General features: G+C 43.3%; 2 protein-coding genes and 1 non-coding gene across 16 annotated transcripts in view; 2 read left to right on the top strand and 1 right to left on the bottom strand.

Annotated features, from left to right (window-relative positions):
* Positions 1 to 10,411, top strand: part of mcf2la (mcf.2 cell line derived transforming sequence-like a) — a 55,453-nt gene extending 45,042 nt beyond the window's left edge. For 5 of the 14 annotated variants that reach the window (XM_031558297.2, XM_031558293.2, XM_031558299.2 and 2 more), the window contains exons 19-33: positions 107 to 199; positions 448 to 573; positions 674 to 895; positions 1,097 to 1,189; positions 1,340 to 1,418; positions 1,590 to 1,662; positions 1,842 to 1,948; positions 2,389 to 2,481; positions 2,742 to 2,801; positions 4,180 to 4,251; positions 5,455 to 5,529; positions 6,423 to 6,532; positions 7,255 to 7,367; positions 8,502 to 8,605; positions 8,861 to 10,411. In XM_031558297.2, the coding sequence (XP_031414157.1) occupies positions 107 to 199; positions 448 to 573; positions 674 to 895; positions 1,097 to 1,189; positions 1,340 to 1,418; positions 1,590 to 1,662; positions 1,842 to 1,948; positions 2,389 to 2,481; positions 2,742 to 2,801; positions 4,180 to 4,251; positions 5,455 to 5,529; positions 6,423 to 6,532; positions 7,255 to 7,367; positions 8,502 to 8,605; positions 8,861 to 8,940 (1,500 nt within the window). In that variant the 3' untranslated portion in view covers positions 8,941 to 10,411. The remainder of the gene's footprint in view (positions 1 to 106; positions 200 to 447; positions 574 to 673; positions 896 to 1,096; positions 1,190 to 1,339; positions 1,419 to 1,589; positions 1,663 to 1,841; positions 1,949 to 2,388; positions 2,482 to 2,741; positions 2,802 to 4,179; positions 4,252 to 5,454; positions 5,530 to 6,422; positions 6,533 to 7,254; positions 7,368 to 8,501; positions 8,606 to 8,860) is intronic. The other 9 variants (XM_031558296.2, XM_031558298.2, XM_031558300.2 and 6 more) reach the window with 9 other exon arrangements.
* A 615-nt stretch (positions 10,412 to 11,026) lies between these two features.
* On the top strand, positions 11,027 to 20,037 carry cab39l (calcium binding protein 39-like). Its single transcript, XM_012816437.3, has 9 exons — positions 11,027 to 11,242; positions 13,675 to 13,804; positions 14,881 to 15,045; positions 15,774 to 15,892; positions 16,168 to 16,336; positions 16,644 to 16,703; positions 16,830 to 16,895; positions 16,986 to 17,129; positions 17,411 to 20,037. Exons 2-9 carry the CDS (start codon positions 13,703 to 13,705, stop codon positions 17,588 to 17,590), a joined length of 1,005 nt encoding a protein of 334 aa, XP_012671891.1. The 5' UTR covers positions 11,027 to 11,242; positions 13,675 to 13,702; the 3' UTR covers positions 17,591 to 20,037.
* Positions 20,038 to 20,209: 172 nt separating this feature from the next.
* Positions 20,210 to 21,965, bottom strand: LOC105890408. Its single transcript, XR_004162682.2, has 2 exons — positions 20,683 to 21,965; positions 20,210 to 20,562 (listed from the first exon to the last, which is right to left on the bottom strand). It is a non-coding gene; the product is annotated as an uncharacterized LOC105890408 (transcript).
* Positions 21,966 to 24,577: the final 2,612 nt, after the last annotated feature.

The raw sequence follows: 24,577 nt of genomic DNA, 5'->3' as shown, positions 1-24,577 counted from the left end.
AAGCGATTCTTACACCATGCTCTCTTTGTGTCATTGGTGATTAACTGCATCTGAAGCTATTCATTTATTTTTTTGTTTGTTTGTTTGCTCGCTGCTCCACCTGTAGGAATGCCAAAAGAAGTTGGAGCACAAGTTAGGCTTGGACTCATACCTGCTCAAACCAGTACAGAGGATCACTAAATACCAGCTCTTACTGAAGGTCTGTCCCCTCTCCCTGCTCATGTGTACACACACACACACACACACACACACACACACACACACACACACACACACACACACACACACACACACACACACACACACACACACACACACACATGCATGCATGTGTATACACTATGATGGATGTACAGATATATACCAAATGATAGATTTGTACCAGTTGTCCTGTGGTGCACTTTAGCTGTTGAGCGAGTGAAACTGATCTTCCCCCTATTCCTACAGGAGCTGCTTAAATACAGTAAGGGCTGCGAAGGCTCAGAGGACCTGCAGGAGGCGCTCTCCTCCATCCTGGGCATCCTGAAGGCTGTTAACGACTCCATGCACCTCATTGCCATCACAGGATATGAGGTAAGTAGTTATTTATCAAAGAGTTATTCATCAGAATTGCAAGTATTAAATTAATCTCATGGGAATAACTAACATGGCTTATGAACTTTGACATCTGCAGGGCAACCTCACTGACCTGGGAAGGCTGCTTATGCAAGGCTCTTTCAACGTGTGGACAGAACACAAGAAAGGCCATGCCAAAGTCAAGGACCTGGCCCGCTTCAAGCCCATGCAGAGGCACCTGTTCCTGCACGAGAAGTTCCTGCTCTTCTGCAAAAGAAGAGAGGAGAATGGGGAGGGCTATGAGAAGGCACCCTCCTACAGCTTCAAGCACTCACTCAATGTAAGCATGCTAATGCTATCTGCACTTACAGTATTACCTTATTTTGTTAATCTAATGCTCTTAAATGGACGAACTCAGGATATGAACTGAAGTTATATGCCCTTTGTGGAGCATTTAAGCATCATCCAGGGAAAGTTCAACAGTGTTCTCTTTCTTGGTGAGACGGTAGTGAAGATGATTCTATGTTTGTCTCCTGAACAGATGAGTGTGGTGGGCATCACCGAGAATGCCAAAGGAGACAACAAGAAGTTTGAGGTCTGGTGCAACTCCAGAGAGGAGGTCTACATCGTACAGGTGGGCAGCAGCCACAGGAACGGCACTGTGTGAAGGTCACTGACAGCCAGCCATCTCCCCTCCACCCACTCAACACCTGCAGTGGGTGAGGGGTGGGGAGGTGGGAACATGTTTGAAAATCCAGACTGACATATGTCCTTTCATCTTTAGGCCCCGACGGCAGAGATCAAAACAATCTGGGTGAACGAGATCAGAAAGGTTCTCACGGAGCAGCTGAGGGCCTGCAGAGGTGTGTGTGTGTGTGTGTGTGTGTGTGTGTGTGTTTTTGCAACAGATACGTACATGCCAGATCATTCAAAAAACACTGATTTTAATGTGTGCTTATAGGTGTGGGCTTATTTTCTGCTGAAACGTCAGCACACATACAAAATCTAAAATATCTCTCCTTTTCCTGCTCCAGATGCCAGACTGCCGAAGACTTCAGACCAGGTGTCTCCATTGCCTGCTGCCAACAGTGGACCAATCAGTTTGAGGTTTGTCCCTCGGGTCCAACTTTATCCTCTAGTCACTGATCCAGGAACAAGAACTGATTAATGAATTAATTGTTATTGGTTGCAGCATTCTTACCATCTCTAAGAAATCAATCCATTTTTTTAATGGAGTTCATTGTGTATACTATGTTGTTAGGTTTTCATGATTTATTTATTTTCAGCCCTTTCAAGAGCAATCAGAAGAGTCTAAAGAAGGGTGAGGAGAAGAAGACCGATTCAGCAGAGAGCAACACTGGTTCCTCCCCTAAGTCCACAGACAAGACTAAAGGTCAGTAGTCATCTCTGAGAGCTGAGAGTCATCTGTTCGTCATCTGCTTAGAAATATTCACCCACCAATAAAAACCGTATAAAGCAAACCATGAACAAATAAAGCACCCAGGTGTTCCAAGGAGGTGAAGAAAAGCTACAGGTTTGGCATGAGGGCAAACTGCTTCTGTCTGCTGCTTTTGTAACTGATCTGGGAAGTGTTCTAATCCTCTCAGAAGCTCCAGGCATGCTTTTCTGATATTCCGACAGACTCTTCCCTGTGTCGCTGTCCTACCCCTTATGCCTTCTTTTCTCCCTTCCTCCAGGGATCTGAAGTGGTTATTCATTTGTGCCTTCTTCCTTTCCCCTGGCTTTGAACTTATTTTGTCTTCTTCCTCTCCTCCCCTGCCTGTCGCCTCCTTCCTTCCTCTTCCTCTGCTGTGGTTGTGGTTGTGGCTGTAGAGGACACAGTCACCAGTCCCACCACAGACAGGGCGGCCGCTGCTAAAAAGCGCTTTACCCTTCAGGGATTCAGCAACCTCAAGAGCCAGAAAGGTAGAAGTGCATGTCTGTTCATCTGTCAGTACGTGTATTACATGCAGTGATTTTTAGTTTAAGACCACATTAGATAGTCTTAGTGACTGATGAGGTGAGTTTGTCTTCAACCTGTTGTAGTTAGAATCGACCTGGGCTTTCTTTGTTGTTTTCCGATCACATGAAGACCAGTTGTAGTTTAACATCTAATGACAGACTAATGATGGAAAGAGATGTAGAAAAACTGTGTAGTGACACATATGGTATGCTTCCTGACACAGACCTGCTATCACAAGAAGGGAAAAGTCAGACCCTCCCCATGGCGATTGTCAGCCCACCAGGTATTGCAGGCTGAGCTGTAAAGTAGAGCTTCTAGAGCCTGTGATGGCAGTAGTCTTATGATAGGTAGCCATCAGTAGTGATCCTAGAGCCTGTGATGGCAGTAGTCTTATGATAGGTAGCCATCAGTAGTGATCCTAGAGCCTGTGATGGCAGTAGTCTAATGATAGGTAGCCATCAGTAGTGATCCTAGAGCCTGTGATGGCAGTAGTCCTATGATAGGTAGCCATCAGTAGTGATCCTAGAGCCTGTGATGGCAGTAGTCCTATGATAGGTAGCCATCAGTAGTGATCCTAGAGCCTGTGATGGCAGTAGTCCTATGATAGGTAGCCATCAGTAGTGATCCTAGAGCCTGTGATGGCAGTAGTCCTATGATAGGTAGCCATCAGTAGTGATCCTAGAGCCTGTGATGGCAGTAGTCCTATGATAGGTAGCCATCAGTAGTGATCCTAGAGCCTGTGATGGCAGTAGTCCTATGATAGGTAGCCATCAGTAGTGATCCTAGAGCCTGTGATGGCAGTAGTCCTATGATAGGTAGCCATCAGTAGTGATCCTAGAGCCTGTGATGGCAGTAGTCTTATGATAGGAAGCCATCAGTAGTGATCCTAGAGCCTGTGATGGCAGTAGTCCTATGATAGGTAGCCATCAGTAGTGATCCTAGAGCCTGTGATGGCAGTAGTCCTATGATAGGTAGCCATCAGTAGTGATCCTAGAGCCTGTGATGGCAGTAGTCCTATGATAGGTAGCCATCAGTAGTGATCCTAGAGCCTGTGATGGCAGTAGTCTAATGATAGGTAGCCATCAGTAGTGATCCTAGAGCCTGTGATGGGAGTAGTCCTATGATAGGTAGCCATCAGTAGTGATCCTAGAGCCTGTGATGGCAGTAGTCTTATGATAGGAAGCCATCAGTAGTGATCCTAGAGCCTGTGATGGCAGTAGTCCTATGATAGGTAGCCATCAGTAGTGATCCTAGAGCCTGTGATGGCAGTAGTCTTATGATAGGAAGCCATCAGTAGTGATCCTAGAGCCTGTGATGGCAGTAGTCCTATGATAGGTAGCCATCAGTAGTGATCCTAGAGCCTGTGATGGCAGTAGTCCTATGATAGGTAGCCTGTCTAGCGCATCAGTAGTGACCCTCAAACTCTACCTACTTTTCACGCTTTCGTGTTGTTCTCGTGTCTTTCACTCTTTCTCTCGGTTTCTCTTTCTGACCATTTCCTCTCTTGTTCTGGTTGTCTTTCCCCGCTCTGCTCTCTGCACTTCTTTCTCTCTCTCTGTTTGTCCACTCCTCTTTCTCTTTCTCTATCTCTCTCTGTTTGTCCACTCCTCTCTCTCTCTCTCTCTCTCTCTGTTTGTCCACTCCTCTTGCTTTCCTGCCAGGACCCCTTAGTCCCGACCACAAACCCAAGCGCCATGAGATTAAGAGTGACCCAACCCCGTTTGGCTTTAGAGGTATATCTCCCTTTAAAGTTTCCCTTTCCTGCTCGAGCCTCCTCTAGCCTCTCCTGTCACACCTGTAGGAGAGAAGGAAGCAAAGCCACTGGCCAATGATTCTAAATACTGCATTGTGTTTCATGTGCTTGTTATGTTGAATGAAAATGTGCACATTTTCAGACTGATCATTTTAGGGAGCAATATGGTTTATGTAGATGTTAAAGTGTCATCTTTTATGTCCAGTCCTCTACAGTCAGTCAGAATTGGTTTGGTAGATGATATCTTGTTTTGAAAAACCATACCATATACTACCATATACAACTGCCATTTCTTCAACAAACAGACTCCATGAATCCATTAACGCATTTGGTTCTTTATACTAGTTGCATAGTCATGGTGGTCAGTTAAGAGGCATGGGTGAGTGAGACTGAGTGAGTTAGTGTGAGACCGTGTGAGTGTGTGACTGGGTGAGAGTGTGTGCATGAGTGAGACTGAGTGAGTTAGTGTGAGACCGTGTGAGTGTGTGACTGGGTGAGAGTGTGTGCATGAGTGAGACTGAGTGAGTTAGTGTGAGACCGTGTGAGTGTGTGACTGGGTGAGAGTGTGTGCATGAGTTAGACTAAGTGAGAGTGAGGGGAGAAACACAGGCTCTGTTGCAGTGTACATCATTTGTACACTACAATTTTCAGCGCATAGGGGAATTATAAAGTGTACTATAGAATTAATGAAATGTACAGTTGAGAATTCTAACAGCACTACAAAATGGCTGATTCACTATATAGTGGCCTGTATATTGGCTGAATGGAATGAATGGCTGAATGGGAATAGCGTGAGTGAGACTGGGTTAGATCGACCAAGTGTGAGTGAGTATGAGACTGATTGTGGGGGAATGAGTGAGTGAGACTAATTGAGAGTGAGACTGAGTGTGAGAGTGAACGAATATGAGTGAGACTGAATGAGTATGACTGAGTGAGTGAAATTGCACAAGGGTGACTGAGTGAACGAATGAATGAATGAGTGAGTGAGAGTGAATAAGTGACATCGAGTGAGTGACACCTAGTGAACTTGACAGACTGAGTGAGTGAATGCACGAATGTGAGGCAACAGAGAGTGAATGTCAGGGAGACAGAGAGGATGTGTGTGTGTGGTGGGTGTGGTGTGTGTGTGTGTGTGTGTGTGTGTGTGTGTGGAGCATGTGTGTGATGGTTGCTCTTTCATCAGACACAGGTCATCCCATTAGCCTGAGTCGAGTGCGATGGCTGAGCACCTCCAGCCTCCTGCAGGCCAAGAGGAGAGGTAAACCCCTGCCTGCCCTGGGTGGCCTGGACTGCTGTGCTCTGCTGTGCTCTGCACCTAAGCCCTTGAATGCACTTTAACAAGACCCTTCTCTCACTTAGAAACCCAGCAGGATGAAAGTAGAGTCTCTGCACACACCCCCTGTCTGTATGTGGTGATTCCTGTGAAGTGTTCTGTTGTAATGTGGATTGGTTGGACAGACCCTTCACTGAGGTTTTTCAGTCATGAAAATGTTATGATAGTTGGAGCTGGTATGTGTTTGTGTGGTGTGTACGTGTGTGGCACATACCTCTAAATGTCACAGCAGGTGATTTGTCTTTCAAAGACAAGGAAGGGGTACTTCAAAAACCTAATCCTACGGTGCTGCATGGGGTGTTTGGTCTTGGTCTTGGTTCGTTCAGTGTTGACTTGCTGTGTGCTCACCACTGTGGGAAAAGGCTTACCTCAAACCCTACATGGCTATATCCTGTGCTTTGGGGTATGGTTCTCATATAGGCTTCTTACAATCATGTAAACCATCACAATCACAATCAAAAACAATCACACATACCTTTTATTATTTAGGTTTTTCAGTGCCAACCTTTTATTTGATTTTGAATCACTATAACTGGTTTGCCCTGCTTTGATTTGAATCACCCTTTTCCTTGATTTGCATCTCCACTCTCCACACCTTATTGGAGAAAATTGTTGTCATTTTAAACATGAATAGTGATCAACAGGGCATTGTGTTACACTGAGTGAACACTGTACACTAGCGTAGCACTCTTCTACAAGTGTTCTCTTTTTCTACAGCCTGATGTGTTCATTTCTGTTATTTGTAGGAGTTTATCTAAAGCAGGTATCACTCACTCACTATCTTCACTGATCTGTGTTGACCTCTCTGACCTCTCCAGGCTGGACTAAGGCATCCCTTTCCATGGATGCCTCCGAGGAGCATGATGGCTACTCGAGCGCTGAGGACCCCTTGAACTCTGACCCTGAGGATGAGGGGGTCAAGAAACTGGTGAGTGACCAGATTTCACACAGGCTAGATGTTGACAGAGGCTGCTGTGTTGGCCTCACTCCCCTTTCCTGACTGACTCACCTGGTCATTGAATGCTTGCTTACGCAAATCAGATAAAACATTAATGTAAAAGACCAGCCTTTTGTCTTCCAGGAAAAGGTGCTATCTTAAAACCTAAAAGGTGCAGCATGTTTTGTATGTATGATCCATAACTACAACATCCTTTCACCACTCCTTTTGTCATTAATTTAGGTTTTTTTTGTAACATAGAAAACTATTTTATCAATTCACTTTTAAAGAATCTTGAGGTTGTGCTCGTACTCGTTCAAAGGGAAATCCTTAAAGCTAAATGTAACCCTATAAGGAGAAGCTGAAGAACTCTCTTTCACAGTGAACCCTGTCATGCCTCTTCTGCTAACTTCCACCTTATCTGCCAGTTTGTGGTAAAAATGCCGTGACTGTTCCTGCTCCATAGTAATAGTTTCTTATAGTTTCCTCAGACTACTGTTTCATTAAGCATTGGGTATGTTTGTGCTTTAAGCATAGTTTTACATACACAATATGTTTGTGTCCATGTGTATTATAGTATTAATATGAGTCACACGGTATGTTTGTTGAAAATCTGTTACTATGGTTTCATTAGCTGGAGAGAACCAATGGGAATAAAACCATCATCGCTGATGATGTGTGTATGTGTGTGTGTGTGTGGTTGTGTTTTCAAGGCTCCAGGCAAGTATGTGGTGGCGGCTGACTATGAGAAGGGAGGCCCTCAAGACCTGAGTGTGAAGAATGGAGACATGGTCCAGCTGGTGAAGGAGGGGGAGGATGGACAGTGGTAAGGCAGACCAATCAAAATGGTGAACAATCTGGAGAATTGGAGATGGAAGGCTGTGGGGCAGATGCTTTCAGAGATACTCTTCAGCTGTCAAAATTCACTTAAATTCAGTTCAATTTGATTTATTTAGCTCCAAAACGATCAAATTGCCTCAAGGCACTTTACAGAGCCCAGGGCCTGAATCCCCCCTGGAGCAAGTACAAAGGCGACAGGGGCAAGGTAAATCTCCCTGTTAACAGACACCTTGAGCAGAACCTCGGCTTATAAGCGGGGCCCCTCTGCTTGGGGTCTGCCGGGTACAGAGGGAGAGATAGAAAGGGGATGGGGATGGCAGAAGGGAGGAGAGAGAATCAGAAACATGGCAGATGAATTCATACACGTATCAGAATAGGCATGCTACCAAATGTACACAATACATATCTACATAAGATGGTATATACATGATACATACCACATTGATAGTGGATAGAATAGGGAGAGAGCATTCAAGTATTATAGAACAGCTTAGTGGGTATACAGTATGCTCATAAGGTTACTGTTGCTACTATTACAGCAATCAAACAGAAAACTATGTCTAAAATCTACTCTTAGTTATTAAGGGAGTACCTGAATGTTGTACGATATATTCAGAATTATTGGGTCTACAGTAACTTGTCATTCCTGTGTTCATGCTGTATGAACCCCATTGATAAATGTTTTATAGTTTCGTTGCAGTTAGAGCAGGTTAGCGTGTTTACAGAGGCATACAGAAAAATACGTATTTATACAAAAAGAAATACATTTACGTTTCGTATTCATATAAATAGCACATAACTTTTTATAAATGAATTATCATGAAATGTATCCCCCTTTACAAAGTTGCCACTGAACTTTTGAATGTATCTACAAGTATCATATATCAAGCTAGTTGTGCTACATAAACATTTCATTGTTACTCTTTAATACTTAGTGAAGTAGTATTCATATGTATAGTAATTTTCAAACATTATAAATCCTTAAAGCTGTAGTCAACCACTGACAACCTTGGTGTACCTTTTGTTTCATATAACAAGAACTCTCTAATGTTCTCTATGTGGAAGGCTGTTGCCCCTGCATTCAGATGTATTGGTTGATGTGGTTTTTTGTGTGACTCAGGTTTGTTAAAAACCTCAAGACCAACAAAGAAGGCTGGTTACCTGCTGCTAACCTCCTTACATTAATAGGAGAGTCAAAATCCTCACAATCTCTTACAAGTTCAGGTATGGTGGTCCTAAATAATTATATAAGAGTGCATGTGTTGATATTTGTATCAGCGTATATCTGTGTGTGTGTGTTTATGTGTACACTGAATCATTCTTGCATTTATTTGTGTCTGTGAGTGTGTGTGTTTATGTATATGCGTATGGTGTGATGCTAACTAGCGTGTCCCTTTGCTATGCTGCAGTGTCTGTGAATGTGTGTGTCTATGTATATGCGTATGGTGCTAACTACCGTGTCCCTTTGCTATGCTGCAGAGGGAAGTGGTTCGGGGAACCTGAGTACCTCCTCTAGCTGCAGTGAGACCTACACAAGCTTCTCCGACATCAAGCCCTGAGGCCTGCTGAGATCCTGCGCTGTGGCGCCCCCCTCTGGCCTCTCTTATGTGTGCATTTCTCTGCTGTGACTGCTGATCGCTCTGCAGTAGTGGAATTACAGAATTATTACATGGTGCAGTGGGTCATTTCCAACTGTTCTTGGCGTGACTGGATCACTGGAGTTCACAACGCATCCCCTCTTGGACTCTCAGAGAGAGAGAGAGAGAGAGAGAGAGAGAAAGAAAGAAAGAAAGAGAAAGAGAGAGAGAGAGAGAGAGTAGCCCAGCATTCATCACAAGAGACAGCACTTCCTGAAAGTATTCTTTCCAAATGCTAGTTTTACTGGTCCATTTTAATTTTTCCATTATACTATGAATAAAATGTATTTTAAAAATGTCTCTTTCCATCTTGGGAACAGAACAATGTACATTTAGATGTTCTCTAGTTGAGAATGAATCAGAGTCCCTAAGTGTTACTATGACAATGAGTATAGACTAACTCTTCATTTGTCTCTCTCCAGTATGTATCCACTGCACAGAAGAAAAACAAAACTGCGACTGTATCATGTCAGATGTCAGACATCTTTGACTCATTGTTCAGCACAGAGTGAAACCTTCATTCATTCACAAAAAATAGAGCTCATTTGCCAATGTAATACGTGGAGACAGTTATGTGTTGTTGAACACTGATAAGACTGTTGAGTTATGTTCAGTCTCTTATTGATGAAAATACTGTGAACAGTCTCTGTTTCCTATGTGTATTAATGATGAACAGGTGTAAAGTTTAAATTATTTACTGCAATAAGAATAAAATGTGTACAGATATTTTGAAATTTACCTCATTTTCCCATGAAAACATAAATATATATATATATATATATTGTATATTCAGATCTCAATGGTTATGTTCTCATGAATCATTGTCTTGAATTATTTGTAAAGTTTCTATCATTTTCAAAGTCTACATTGTTCTGTATCCCATTTTCCATGCCTGCACATGAACCTGTAATCTGTCCACAAATTATTTTTTCAGAAATCTCATCTGAGGAAATGTAAATCCACAATGCATTATTTTAAGGAGGGTTTTTAAAACAATCTAAGCATGCACCAACAATCTCAATATTTTTTAAATGCAACCAGCTGATTATCAGAGCCCCCTGAAATCTGAGGCATTTCTGAAAGATGTATAGTCAAGCAAAACAATGTTTTTAACAAAGGCAGTATAAGTAGTTTTTGAAAACATTTAGTTTATTTATATCAAACATTTCATTTCATTTGGTTTTTCACCAAGAAGTATTGTGTTACTGTGTACCACAATCGATGCAGCACATTGCCGCATGTGTCTCTTTTCCAGTGGCAGTGGTGCCCCTGCTGGTCTGAATGATGCATACATGTCTATGTATATGTGTAAATATGTATTTAAGACGTTGAGATGTATGAAGAAAAATTAAGCTTGAATAAAGTCCACAGAAACATTATACTAACTTTGAAATCTGTTTGGCCTCTGTTTTTCCATAACAATGCTTCACAAAGTTTGCATCCACACACATCTGCTCAGTAGTCTCTCATGTTGTTGTGGCCTGATGTTACAGCTACACATATATTTCTGCTAAAAGAATAAGTAGTAGCAGCAGCCTAGGGTACATTTATAATTCATGAAATTGAAGTATGCGATGGAACATTAACGGGTAGGCTACTACAAAATTCTGTGAAAAATAAGACATACTCTTAAAATATAGCCCTACTATTACATTTTTGGCACAGCCTCCATTTTAATTCCCTCATCAACAGGATATTATTACTCAGTCAGACATTTATCTAATTTCATTATATTTCAGAGTGACAACAATGAATGTCCACTGATTACTTAAAGGCCTTTTCGACATTTTTAGTTGAAGTAAGTAATTCCCATACGTTCGGCCAGCGTCACATAGAACGCAAGTAGTTTAACCGTGGTTATCCGTCTGCTGCTAACCATATTGGCCGTGACCAGGCCTAAAATGTCTAATCCGGGTACTCTGTCGCACCGCCCCATTGCAGAAGGCACCAATGAACGGCAGAGTACATTCATGATTCAGACTATCATGTTCGAGGCCCGAACTCCTCTTGACATAGCCACATAGCCCTGACTCACTGCAAGAGAAATTCTGTACTGCCTTCTTAAAAGATTCCGCACTGTTTAATTCGCGCATACACACATTCCTCTGACGTTTAGCCCAGCGTACACACCGCTGGCGTGACCAGAAAAAGCAGCTCGGTTACATTGAGACAGGGAACCTGGCAAGATATCCGAGCGAAAAGACACAAAATATACATTTGCAATGTAAGTATCAAGCCTTGGTTGGCATTATGGGATTCAAAACTTGACGGACCAAATCGACTCTCGGTTCATTTAAGTAACTAATGGTGTCCTTGACATTGTTTCAAACTTGGATCGAGTGGACACAAATATGCTAGCTAGTTGGCTAACTAAATAAAGCCAATCTCTTTTTGACAAGTCTCTCTCTTTATTGTCGCACAAGAAATGTTCGATTCGCGCATGTCAGACGTCAATTCGATCATTTTGGCAAAGCTAAATTGCAGCTAGCTAGCTGCTCTGAACTCAGGCGGGGTGTATGTCTGTCCCGTCCGCGTCGGCTGTATTGCTACTGCTACACGGGCGACGGATTTACGCTTAATTCGCCGCTAGCAAGCTAGGTCTAATTGTGATCTTTTTTTGTTCGAGGAGTAAAATGCAAGTACCGCCCCGTGTCATGCTCTTCCCATGTTAGCTAGCACGCTAGCTCAGTCTTTTGTCCGCATTGTTTGTGTTGCTTTGCGTGGAGTTGGGCGAACAGAGGCCTTGTAATAAACAGGTGATTAGCTCGAAGGCTAGCAACATCTATGGTCCCACTCGGTAATGCGCTATCCAGCCCTAGTAATCTCTGTAAAAGCTCTGTGCCGTGAGAAGAAATTCCAATGGTCTCGTGTCTGACCTTGATCAAAAATCAAGCTTCGATCAGACATTTGTTTAATACCGCATATTTTTCATATCTCCCGATGTTATCATCCTGTTAATGCTAGTGGATTTTCTGTTTAAAGGCACAAAGGTCTTTCTTATGATTTGCGTTAATACGAATTTAAGATGGGCCCACTAAAGTAACGTTAACTCACCCTGCTATTTGCTTCTGATACACCTATAGCCTATTACGTATACTTTAGCTCCACTTTCTATAGTCTCGGCTCGTGCCTCTCTCCCTTGCATATTGTTGTAAAAAAAACCGATGGATACATGCTTTTACTGATATATGTGCTTTTGGTATTTGTCAAGGCTAGTTTATTTTTTGTTTTTGAAGTTCTTCCTGTAGCCGTGAGTTGTCTCATTGCAAGTTCTGAATGATGTGGGTGTGTCGTCTTTGGTGCTAGTGTGAGTGAGTAGTGTGTGACAGGCAGTGATAGATGGATGCTTGCTTCACCCTTCGCCCTCTTGTGAGCACTGACTCAGCTGCGGGTCACCTAGAGCAAGGCTATGAGTGTGTGAGTAAGAGATGTGAACGATAAGCAAAGCAGGTGAGATATGGATGGAGTAATTGTCTCTCACTGAATCCACAGGAAAAAATGGAATCTTAGCCAATGATTAGGTCTATACGCTTATATATTTATACGATATATATATTTGTAGATGTTGAAGTTGACTTGCTACAAAGACTTAGCAAATTAGATACAGTATGTAGTAGCATGTAAGTTGTGGGGTTGTGTCAGGAACTCTAGCCTCCTGAGCCTCTATAGTCCTCAAATCCTACATTGATGTTATGAGTGTTGTGTCTTCCTTTGCTTTGAAAGATTTCTGGAGGCAATCCACTTTGTCATCCAAAACAAACCCACATCAAGTTGTGAGGCAGCATAGCTACATACTTGAATACGATAACACTTTTTGATGGTATATTGTCATGCGAGGGACAAATAAACATACCTGTCATTCCCGCTAGCCACCCGGGCTAACAACTATCTTGTTCTGTGGTTCAGGTTGGATCACCTCATGAAAATGTTAGAAACGTTTTCACAGCATGACAATGCCAACTGTATGACCATAAGACACCAGTTTAGCATTCTTTAGCAAGCTTTTTTTCAATGCCAGCTGTGCTGTTGTTGGTGTTTACAAGGTTTGTGCATGCCTTTTATGAAGTTAGCTCACTAGTTTCAGACCAACACTCCTTATTGCTTCTTTGAAGTGTTGTATACACACGTTTACAAATGTTATGGGACAGGTGACTCTCTGCTGACGCAGTACCCAGGAGGATGCTGGGGCTTTTGCTGAGTGGGTCCAGGCAGCGTTTGGATCCTCAGTGGCTGGCAGCTCTGGCTGCCAAAGAGCTGTGATCAAAGTGACACAGTCTCTGCAGAGGCAGGGGGTGGGGCTGAGAGAAGCGTTCCTGAGGATTACCAGTCACAAGTTAGCTCTTCTCTCTCTCAGACAAGGTTGCTTGAGGTTCCACATCATAAGTTCCCAAGTGCTGGCGTAGAGATTTAGTGCTTCAGGGATGAGTTCTCAAACACCACTACCGCTTCAGGTCTCTGATTAACACGGCCTAAAAGGGAAGGGGAATCTCTGTTACTCACATAGCCTGCAATTGAAACAATGTGTAGTCCCATTGTCATGACAGCCATGCCAACCCAAGCTTAGGAGTTGACATTATGTTCAGGTGCACAGTGTTGTCTTTGAGGTGCTGTCTTGTTCTTCACTAAGCTTTTCTCTTGCTTCTCTCCATTCCACAGACTCTGAGGAGAGGACACTCCCGCCAAGATGCCACTCTTTGGTAAGTCCCACAAGAGTCCCACTGACATCGTGAAAACTCTGAAGGACAACCTGGGCATCCTGGTGAAGCAGGACAAGAAGACAGACAAGGTTGGTGTTTGTATTGCTGGGTGTGGTCAGTGATGACTGCCAGTGTTTATGGAATTCAGTTGCCCATACAAATGAATTTTTCGAAACGGTCCCATTCTTTCTCACATAGGCTATATTCCAAAAACATAAATTGCTACAGAGATTATGTGATCTTACTGCCCTGGTTGTGCCCTAGTTGAAATTAACCCAGCTAATATGAGCTTGAACTGACCTGGGACAAAGTGAGCCAGAGTTGCTGTAGTATGCAGTAATGTGGGATTTGTTGTGATTTGGAAGAAAAGCTTAACATGTTTCGAATTCTGTTAGCTTGACAATAGAATGAGACCTGATTACTCCTAGCAGCTGGAGGACCAAAGGTTTACCCCATGTAGGCCTAAATCTGCCAGGCAAAATGAATCATTTCTCCCCTGAAAGCACCATATCTGATGTCAGAGATCCGGTTTGCGTGAGCGCTCCGTGTCCTCAGTAGTGTGGGCTTACACAGGAGTGAGAAAGGAGATTCTTGGCTGAGTTGGACATTCATTTGCACCTCTGTGCTAAGGCCCTCACCAGCACACTCACACACAGTCCCCCCCCCCCCCCACACACACACACACACACACACACACACACTCACACACACTCACACACTCACCTCCATGCTTCTCAGACACAGTCTACACACACACACACACACACACACACACACACACACACTCACCTCCATGCTTCTCAGACACAGTGTACAGGAACAGGACTGCCTGTCCTGCACACCTTAGTGATGTTCAGAGACATCAAGCCAATAGAGCATTCAAGCAGGTCATTTCACCACTAGATCCCCATAGTTTTCTGTAGGATGTAGACATCCATAGACACAGTTCATTTATTGAGTGCATAATAAGACAGAAATATAATGATGGTGCCTAGGTTATTTAACCTTGAACAAAACAAACATTTGACCAATTCTTCGGCAGTTAATATTTGTGAAATAGACTTCAAAACTAGCTGCGGTGTTTGATAAGTGTGTGTACACAGGCCCCTTATCAGAAGAGACTAGGGTGTTTACTCAGTCTTTGTTTCCTTACCTTGGCCTCCAGGCATCAGAGGAGGTGTCCAAATGTTTGGTTGCCATGAAGGAGATCCTGTACGGCACCAACGACAAAGAGCCACACACTGAGACGGTGGCCCAGTTGGCCCAAGAGCTGTACAACAGTGGGCTGCTCATTTCACTGGTGGAGAACCTGCAGGTCATCGACTTTGAGGTGAGCCCCCCCCCCCCCCCCAACCCAGGACCTGCAGATATGACGTCACCTCATGCCGATATGGACCTCAGTAATGTCCCCCAGTGATCAGTGTTCTTGTCTACTTGGGTAAAGGTGGAGTACAGTTTGCCCCCTGGAGTCTACTTCTACTACTTCTGCTTTCTTCCCTCTACAGTCATGTGATGTGGATTTCATGGCTTTTTGAAATAATAATGTCATAATAAGTCAGTTTGTAATGGGTGACTCCTATCAGAACAGCGGTTCACCTTCCGTTTGGAAGTCAATATGACAACATGCTTTAGAAAAAAGAATGCTGTCTAATGCTATTGCAGTGCAGTTGTTGTTAGTGAGGTGTTATTTTTTTGAGCAACTGTTGTGTTGGTGGTAGTATTAGTTTTTTGTTATTGTTGTGATGACATTGTTTGGATAGTCAAAAGTATCATTGTGTTGTGAGTTTGTTGTGTAACTATTGGGTGACCTCAACGTTGTTGATGGATATCTTGTTGTGAATAATCTAATGATGATACAGTTTTAGTAATTAGGCTGTGCTGGTGATGGAGTAGTTTTGTTAAGAACTCATTTATCAGTGATGGAAGTTGTGTCATTTGGTTTGTGTGTCAGTTCTTCAATTGATGTGCTTGTGGTGGCACTTGTGTCTGGGGTGATGAGGCTGTTGTGTTACTGCTATGGTTGTGCCAATGATGTCAATGTCATGTTGTGCTGTGCAGGGGAAGAAGGATGTCTGCCAGATCTTCAACAACATCCTGCGGAGGCAGATTGGCACACGCAGCCCCACTGTGGAGTACTTCTGCTCCCACCAGGAGGTGCTGTTCATCCTGCTCAAAGGGTGAGCTCTCTCTCTCTCTCTCTCTCTCTCTCTCTCTCTCTCTCTCTCTCTCTCTCTCTCTCTCTCTCTCTCTCTCTCTCTCTCTCTCTCTCTCTCTCTCTCTCTCTCTCTCTCTCTCACACACTTCCTTCCCTCTCTGACATTTAGTTTGTCTGCCTGGCTGAATTTGTAGTTCTATAGCTTCCCACCTCTTTTGGTCTATACACACACATAAACTATCTTGCCATTTTTCCTCAGTCCTAGAGATGGGTGTTAAGGTGTTTTTGGTCGGGCAGGTATGAGACGGCTCAGGTGGCCCTGAACTGTGGGATCATGCTGAGGGAGTGCATTCGTCACGAGCCGCTGGCTAAAGTCGTCCTCCACTCCGATCACTTCCACGACTTCTTCAACTACGTGGAGATGTCCACCTTCGACATCGCCTCGGACGCCTTCGCTACCTTCAAGGTCAGGGGTCACTCACTGAGGCAATGCCATGTGATGCGAAGCGGCACCGAATACATCTCTTATTGTCGTTGTCACACTACGCTGAAACTGGTTCACAAGCCATGACCAAAGGGTCTAGCTGTTAGTGTACTTAATATGTGATAATTCTATATTATTTCATATAAAATGGCTATAATGTCAAATTGTATCAGCTACACATTGATATTGTGTCATTCCTTTCTTTCTGTAACATTTTCAGTTTATGGAGAGTTTGATGGTTATGGGATGTAAGTGGACGTTAAAATCTGAGAGTTTCTTTCTTTGACAGGACCTGCTCACGAGGCACAAGGTGTTGGTGGCCGAGTATTTAGAACAGAACTATGACACAGTAAGTGGCAGCGACGGCGTTGAAATGTTTTGTATTGATAGGTTTTTATCATCAGAGGTTTGAATGTGGTCAGTGATTACGTCTGGGTTGTCAGCATGTTCTCATTTTGTATTTGTGCGTTTACAGGTGTTTGGAGAGTATGAGAAGCTGCTACACTCTGAGAATTATGTCACCAAGAGGCAGTCACTAAAGGTACGCTACAGCAGAGCAGGAAACTGGAGTTGTCATGTATATCTGTCTCAGAGTATTGGTAAAGTGTGTTTTGTGTGTGTGTGTGTGTAGCTCTTGGGAGAGCTGCTCTTGGACAGACACAACTTCACAGTGATGACGCGTTACATCAGCAAACCTGAGAACCTGAAGCTGATGATGAACCTCCTCAGAGACAAGAGCCCCAACATCCAGTTTGAGGCCTTCCACGTGTTCAAGGTAAAGAGCCCAGCACTCGCACCTAGGAACCCCCTCAACAGCCAGTTGGGTTACACAGCATTCTATACTTGCTCATACAACATAAACTGATATTTTTCCACTGGCAGTTTACCAGCAACGGACCTCTAAAGACAAAAGACTAAAGATTTCTTGGCTTCCTTGGCTATTTTTGTGTGTTATTCAGGACTTTGATACACAATGTTTTGGTGAATACTGGCATTACGTGCTTGCCTCTGACTCTCGTCCCTGCTTCTCTTTTATGCTCTTTTACCTTCTTGCAGGTGTTTGTGGCCAATCCCAACAAAACGCAGCCTATCATAGATATCCTCTTAAAGAACCAGACGAAGCTCATCGACTTCCTCAGCAACTTCCAGAAGGACCGCACAGATGATGAGCAGTTCAACGATGAGAAGACCTACCTGATCAAACAGATACGAGACCTGAAGAAGCCAGCTTCCTAAAGCTTAGCCTAGCAATCATGCCAATCTCCACTTTTTACTGAGCAAAACAAAACACAAAAATATATTAACAATAATAATAATATTAATAACTCTATTTAAAATCTTGGAAAAAAACATTTGTCTTTTTTTTCTTAGTTACTTATCAAGCTTGCAAAAAGTCTAGTCCTCAATCACAGATGTTCTCCTAATTTCTTTCATGAAAGTACATCCTTTTCCTCCTTAGTTTTGTGCCCCAAAAGGATGTTTTTGAAGACTGTAGAGGGCGACTGGTTGGTTTTATCCAGGTGGGGAACTAAAGGGTTACAGTATCCTGTTCCCTTGGGGAAGAGCCAAGAGGATGGACAGTAAAAAGTTGTTCTTTTTACTGTATGTGAGGTTTTCATCATCTCTGCTTCATTCTCACCATGCACTCATATGCTGGTCCACTCACACCTGTAGCACTCCTGAAGTCTGAGCTGTTCCCAGGCCAGCTGCAAAGACCTAGAGAGGTCTGTCTCTTGTACAGTACATTTGTAGAGGACCCAGATATTGTAGTTAGTTAACATGTAGGAAAGGGAGGTTGCCTTCTCCACTTATTTATACGGCTTTGCTCTCTCTCTCGCTCTCTCTCTCTCTCTCTCTCTCTCTCTCTCTCTCTCTCTCTCTCTCTCTCTCTCTCTCTCTCTCTCTCTCTCTTTCTTTCTCTCTTTGTTTCCGTCTCTTCTGGCTTCTTTGAGTTTGAGAGCTCAGTTTTCATAATTGCATTCCTTCTCAAGATGTCTTTGTATTTTCTTTTCACGTGTCACAGTATTTGAAAGCTGCAGGCCTTTTGATAAAAGCTTGGGTTTGATCAAACACCAAAGGATCACTGGCTGTCCCCAAGAGCTCAGAGAAGTCTCCAGGCTTCTGTCGTGAGTCCAAAAATATTAACAGTAAGATTAAAAAAAAAAAAAAAAAAACAGGAAGAAAATGTGAAATCTGTAATATTTTATTCAAGGTTTATTTGAAATAACTATTAATCAGTAGGTTTGACTGAGGACTAGTGTTTTAAATTTGTTTTGATCATTAGTTCTTGAAATATGAAACGGGCAGTACTGCCAATATCTTGGTGTTTGTAGAATTCAGTGCTACAAGTATCGCTGTACATTTTTAAAACTTTGTTTTGAAGTTCACTTTTTTTTGTTAAACAGGGCTGTATCACATTATATTTTGTATTTTTTTTTTTTATTGCCATGGCTACCTGTTGGGTGTCCATCAGCTACGTTTTTGTTGCCATGGTCATTTGTCAGGGGTCCATCTGCTGGCGTGTATGCTCTTGAGGGTGGGTGCCATGAAGAGTGCACTAGAAAGATCCCAAGCACTTCTGGAAGTTTCTTCATCTGTTGCCGTGAGCTGAGAGCAAGGGGGTAGTGTTCTCAAGGCAGGCATTTCTCTCCTATAGCCATTTGTGAGCTTTTTCTTTGATCTCATCCTGATGTACTTAGTGAAAGATAAGGCATAAACTCAGAGGGTTGCTGAAAACACATCAAAAGTTGAGGTCACGGACATTAAACAGGTGCCTTTTGTTTTTGTGTGCTTCTTGTCCAGCTCATTATTTTGTATTTAAAAAAAATCAAGGGGGAGCTTAATTCTCATTATTTTATTATTTTAAAATATGGTCTGATAGAACATATTTGTCTTAATTAAGCAATGAACCTCTTTAACTCACTATATTTTGAGTTCTACTGTTGATGAAGTACTTTCTTTTCTCTTCTGTAATTGCTGCAGTTTTCCGATTGAGCCCAGCGGAGTAGGACTGTTTGATTGATCCTGTAGAGTAGGGCCGAGGAGCTGTCCAACTTCTCGCTCGCCATGGTGACATTTGACTTGCCAATGTTAGGGAGGGACTGTGGGCAGGGGTGATGGGGTTTTGTATTACAGTGAACTATACTAACATGACCCAATACAATTTGGATTTAAGAATAACTCTGAAGGTTGATCTCTCGATGAAGGAGTGGCATTTGGTGGATCTCTGATGGTGATGTGGAAAGCTTTCCACAGTGTTGTGAACCAAACATGTTTTAACATGCAGTCACTGTTTTAATTGCCAAATATTTACTTTGACAAAAAAAATACTCTTTCGTTGGCAAGTACTACTATTGTATTTACCCAGTCCTCACTTTCTTTGCATAATTTATTGGCATTCCACATTCAGGATGGTTTGGGTTCTTCAGTATTGTACTGCTTAGTATGAAAGGTGTAACGGGAGGGTCTCGCTCCTTAAGTCTGAGCCAAGAAACAAGTGGATTCTTTTTTTTTTTTTTTTTTTTTGGGGAAAAGTTCTGCAATGAGAACAGAAACCAAAAGCAATCAGTTCAGAATCGCCCATATCTACAATGGAACCTCATTTCAAGATCATATGGTTGCATTTTTCCACTTTGAAAGAAATTGTACCACATCACCAATAAAGGAAAACCAATGCATCAAAAGTTCTGTCTTGATTAATTGGATCTGACCACCTGGTTGGGAATAATACTGGTTTGTGTAACAGTCGAAACCAAATGACTGGTGACCAGTTAAGCTTCGAATTCATGTAGATGTATTGCTAATGTAATGAAGTTCTTGTGTGCACAGATAGTAATAGTAAGGTAAAAACACCAGTTTGTTTTCACAGCCATGTCTTTACTTCCCCACACATATACATCTTGTCGTTCATCATTCACACAACTCTAACTTATGTTAACAGACCCTCTGATTAAAATACGATGGCTACAATATGATAAAATATTTGTTATACAAACTCAAACCCTTTTTTATTAGGCAACATGCAGTCAACAATATGTGCTTTTGCCTTCAGCTGTAATAAGACCCAGCGAAGTCTCCTTCTTCCTTATTGCCAAATTATATGTGTGGTTCTTGAAACATGCAGCAGCTTGAAGTGTTTCTTTACGAGCGTAGCCTCTTATTAGAGTGTGTTTCTGGCTCCTCCTCCCTCGGTTGCTTCATGTATCCGTCTGAAACAAGAGAGAACGGAGTGAAGATATACCCACACATTTTTTTCCACCAAAACATTGATCACTAGACTTGTACTTTGATTGTATTAAGGTTAACAGTCTTTTTGAAATATATCTTACTTGCTATTGTGGATGGTGATTGCTGTTCACCCCTTGTCTGTGGTCTTCTCTGCCACTGTGAGGGCCAAATACATATAAATCACCATAACATTTCACCATGCGAGGAGGACCTGCCTGTTAGTACATTTACAACAGTATGTCAAGTACAGAAACACATTGAGCAGAGTGATATTGCCTGCACTCTGTTTCATTTACATATATTAAAACAGCATGGTTTAGTTTAGTATTTACAGACAACGTCCAAACAAATCTATGTAAACAAGCTGTTTACTTAAAATTTCTTCAATTCTCAGTAATAACTCAAAATGATATCTGTGAGGATATACAGTGACATGGAAAGGTTTGGGCACCCCTGGTCAAAATGTCTGTTACTGGGACTAGTTAAAGCCCCATTATGCAAGAATTGGTATTGGGCTCCACCTACCGTTGTAGAGTGTAATCCACTTTTACAACATGTGATATGTGATAAGGACTGACCAAACTTTTTGGCATTAGATTTATTAATTTATTTTGCATGTTAGCCTGAGACGAGACGAGACTAGACTAGACTGAGACGAGTTTTGGCATCCAGAAAGATGACAAATGTCTGAGAGACACCAATAAGGTTACAGCCTCTATCTCAATCTTTCATAAATAACATTTGCAGGGATGTCCACTCTGCTGTCAGACTGTCGTTGTTTTCCCATTAGCACAGACACGGATCACTACAGCTAACGGCAGGACAGCATTAACAGTTTGCAAAGTATATTTATGCAATGCTAACGATGTATGTGGTTCTTTCTGTAAGAATCTTGTCATATGTAATGTATCAGCTAACCACAAACAAAATAACAATGTTATAACAATATTATTGAGCTAGCTTCTTCTTATTGCTGGCCCACAGTTGTTAGTTCGTGATGTCATGCCGTAAAGCATTACATCATTTTTCTCATGAGAGTTCTTGTGGACAGTCCACCAAAGTTACCAGGCGTACCGGGTGCGGAGTGGCAATGACACAGATGTCAGTGTTCAAAATGAAGCTGTTATTTTAAGGTAAAATTGTACCATAATGTTGCTTTAAGTGATTAGAAGATGAAAAGAAGATCTCCAAAAGTTAAAGATGAAACATTTTTTTCCACATTTTAAGTAAGATTAGTGCATTCGTTTTGCTTTCTACAACAGAAAGGAGGACCATGCAAAAGTTTTAGCATCCTAAGAGATTTGAGCTCTGAGATAACTTTTACCAAGGTCTCAGACCTTAATTAGCTTGTTAGGCTATCATAATCATGGCTTGTTCACAGTCATCATTATAAAGTGTCTCCTAATACTTCAGCAGCAGCCACGAGCTCCTCTAAGCAGCTGCCTAGGACTCTGAACATTAAAATAACTGATGCCCACAAACCAGGAAAAGTTTCCTCAGTTTGTAATGTAATTTAAATTTGGCAGTTAAAAGGAATGGTGTAGGTCAAGTTTAGGTATGGAAGACCAAGAGAATGGTGGGTTACCATTTTTGGGTTAGTTGGCGTAATCCCTGGTTCTTTGAGAACAGAGTAAAGGTTCTTAAGGTGTTTCACTATGGGATTCGCCTGGGGCGTGACTACCTACGAAAGCTCCAATGACATCACGTCTGTCCCTGGCAGACAGGTCGGCTTGTGACAAGGCTCTCCCCTTGTCCCTATAACCACGGTCAACCTCCCTGTATAGGTTATTCTAAGAGATTTCTTCCCATACCTGTGCAAGGAGTTAAGTGTTGGTGAAACACCTATCTCTGTTATCATAGAACCAGGGATTATGCCAATAACTCAACTTTCTCTTTGCTATTTCACTAGTGGAGATACAAACTACACCCGGAGTGCACTACTTTACTCAGCCCAAAATCCAAAAGCTCTGGGTGTCTGCAAATAGCACAGCATGCACCAGGGAGTGACCTGAGAAATCTAGCCTATAGGACCACACAAACGTGTTCCTTAAAGCCCAGGACCTGCACCGACACAACCCTGAACAAGGGCCAAGATGGCGCCATGCCTCTAGCAGAGAGGGACCTCAAGCTCCCTGGGGGCTGTGAGCCCTTACTCTTATAAGCCATCACTGTAGCCTCCACAATCCAGTGGGGCAGCCTCTGATGAGACAAAGCCCTTTATGAGAGGCCTAAGACAAACAGCTGATCATGCGTCCTAAAATCTACTGTCCTATTTATATACTGACGCAAGCCCTGAGGGCATAAGGAGTTCAGTCTCTGATCCTTCACCGAAGTAAAAGGTGGGCGTGAAAAGCCACCAGCTCCACTGTTGGTCACCTGTAGTGAGTATCACCATCAGATCACCAGCAGCTCCACTGTGTGACACCTGTAGTGAATATCACCAGCAGCTCCACTGTGTGACACCTGTAGTGAATATCTCAGCTCCACTGTTGGTCACCTGTAGTGAATATCACCAGCAGCTCCACTGTTGGTCACCTGTAGTGAATATCACCATCAGATCACCAGCAGCTCCACTGTGTGACACCTGTAGTGAATATCACCAGCAGCTCCACTGTTGGTCACCTGTAGTGAATATCACCATCAGATCACCAGCAGCTCCACTGTGTGACACCTGTAGTGAATATCACCAGCAGCTCCACTGTTGGACACCTGTAGTGAGTATCTCAGCTCCACTGTTGGTCACCTGTAGTGAGTATCACCACCAGCTCCACTGTGTGACACCTGTAGTGAGTATCACCAGCAGCTCCACTGTGTGACACCTGTAGTGAGTATCTCAGCTCCACTGTTGGTCACCTGTAGTGAATATCACCAGCAGATCACCAGCAGCTCCACTGTGTGAGACCTGTAGTGAATATCACCAGCAGCTCCACTGTGTGACACCTGTAGTGAGTAACACCAGCAGCACAAACGCTAGATTAGGACGTAAGGACACTTTAGTGTAGCCCGAGTCAAACCGCAAACATGAAGGGTGGGTGGACAACACCTGTAAACCAGCTGTTTTGAGAGAGAGAAACAGCCCCACTCCCTCAAGGGGTTCAAAGGGGTGAAAGCAAAGAGCATCCAGCACCAAATCCATAGTGGGACCACAGGCCTGGACATGCACACGGCACACGTTTACGGCGCTCCCCTCTCATGAAACGACAGACTAGGGGGTGTTGACCCGCTGGTTAATCCCCAAAGCCCACGTGACAAGCTGAGAGAGATAGCATCTAATTACACCCTGATCGTTGAGCCTGTGGCCATCTGATTCCACCTCTCACGGGCCAAGCCCAAAGAGTCATGTTGTCTTCCCCCCTCGCCTGTGACAGTAGGCCACCCAATGCGTGGAGTTGTCTGTTTTCACCAAGACGTGCTGGCCTTAGAGAAACTCCAGGAAGTGCTTCAGAACACTGCTTAGAACACCGCAAGAAGTTCCAGATAATTGATGTACTCTTGACCCAGCTGGGGAGGCCACACACTGTTCACAGCTCTGCCCATCAGAGTGGTTCCCCAACCTGTCAGAGATGCATCCATTGTTAAAGTTATCCTAATGGAATCCCCATTGTCAGAACAGGTGCCATGGTGTCTTTGATGCCTCTCTTCAGGTTGGCTCAAACAGTGCAGTGCAGAGCCTCGTCACCTGACCTGAAGCGGGGCGCACCTGACCTGAAGGGGGAAAAGCCAGTTTTGCCGCAGCCCATTTGCACACCTCATACAGGTTACTGTCAGCCTGAGAGATTGTGTTGGTTGCACTGGGGGAGTCTGGGCTGTTCGGCAGGGAAAGTGGAGTAGTCCTCCTCATCCTCCTCCATATCACCCATGTCAAAGAGATCAGAGCTGGTGTCGCCCTCCGAGTTCTCGCCGATGGGCTCTCCCTGTACTTGGGTGGGCAGGTCCTCTAACAGGAGAGGCACGTCTGGGGATTCGGCTACCATCATGTCCGCCCAGCTCATGGAG

The sequence above is a fragment of the Clupea harengus genome, chromosome 21 (genome assembly GCF_900700415.2).
Source record: "Clupea harengus chromosome 21, Ch_v2.0.2, whole genome shotgun sequence".
Lineage (NCBI taxonomy): Eukaryota > Metazoa > Chordata > Actinopteri > Clupeiformes > Clupeidae > Clupea > Clupea harengus.
Note: the sequence above shows the minus strand (reverse complement) of the source record. Positions and strands in the feature narration are given on the sequence as shown.

Excerpts from the sequence above, each read along its gene's own strand:
- cab39l (XM_012816437.3), top strand. The coding sequence starts at position 13,703 with ATGCCACTCTTTGGTAAGTCCCACAAGAGTCCCACTGACATCGTGAAA. Across the intron at positions 16,337-16,643 it reads ACGCCTTCGCTACCTTCAAG|GACCTGCTCACGAGGCACAA; the intron begins GTCAGGGGTCAC and ends TTTCTTTGACAG. Across the intron at positions 16,704-16,829 it reads TAGAACAGAACTATGACACA|GTGTTTGGAGAGTATGAGAA; the intron begins GTAAGTGGCAGC and ends GTGCGTTTACAG.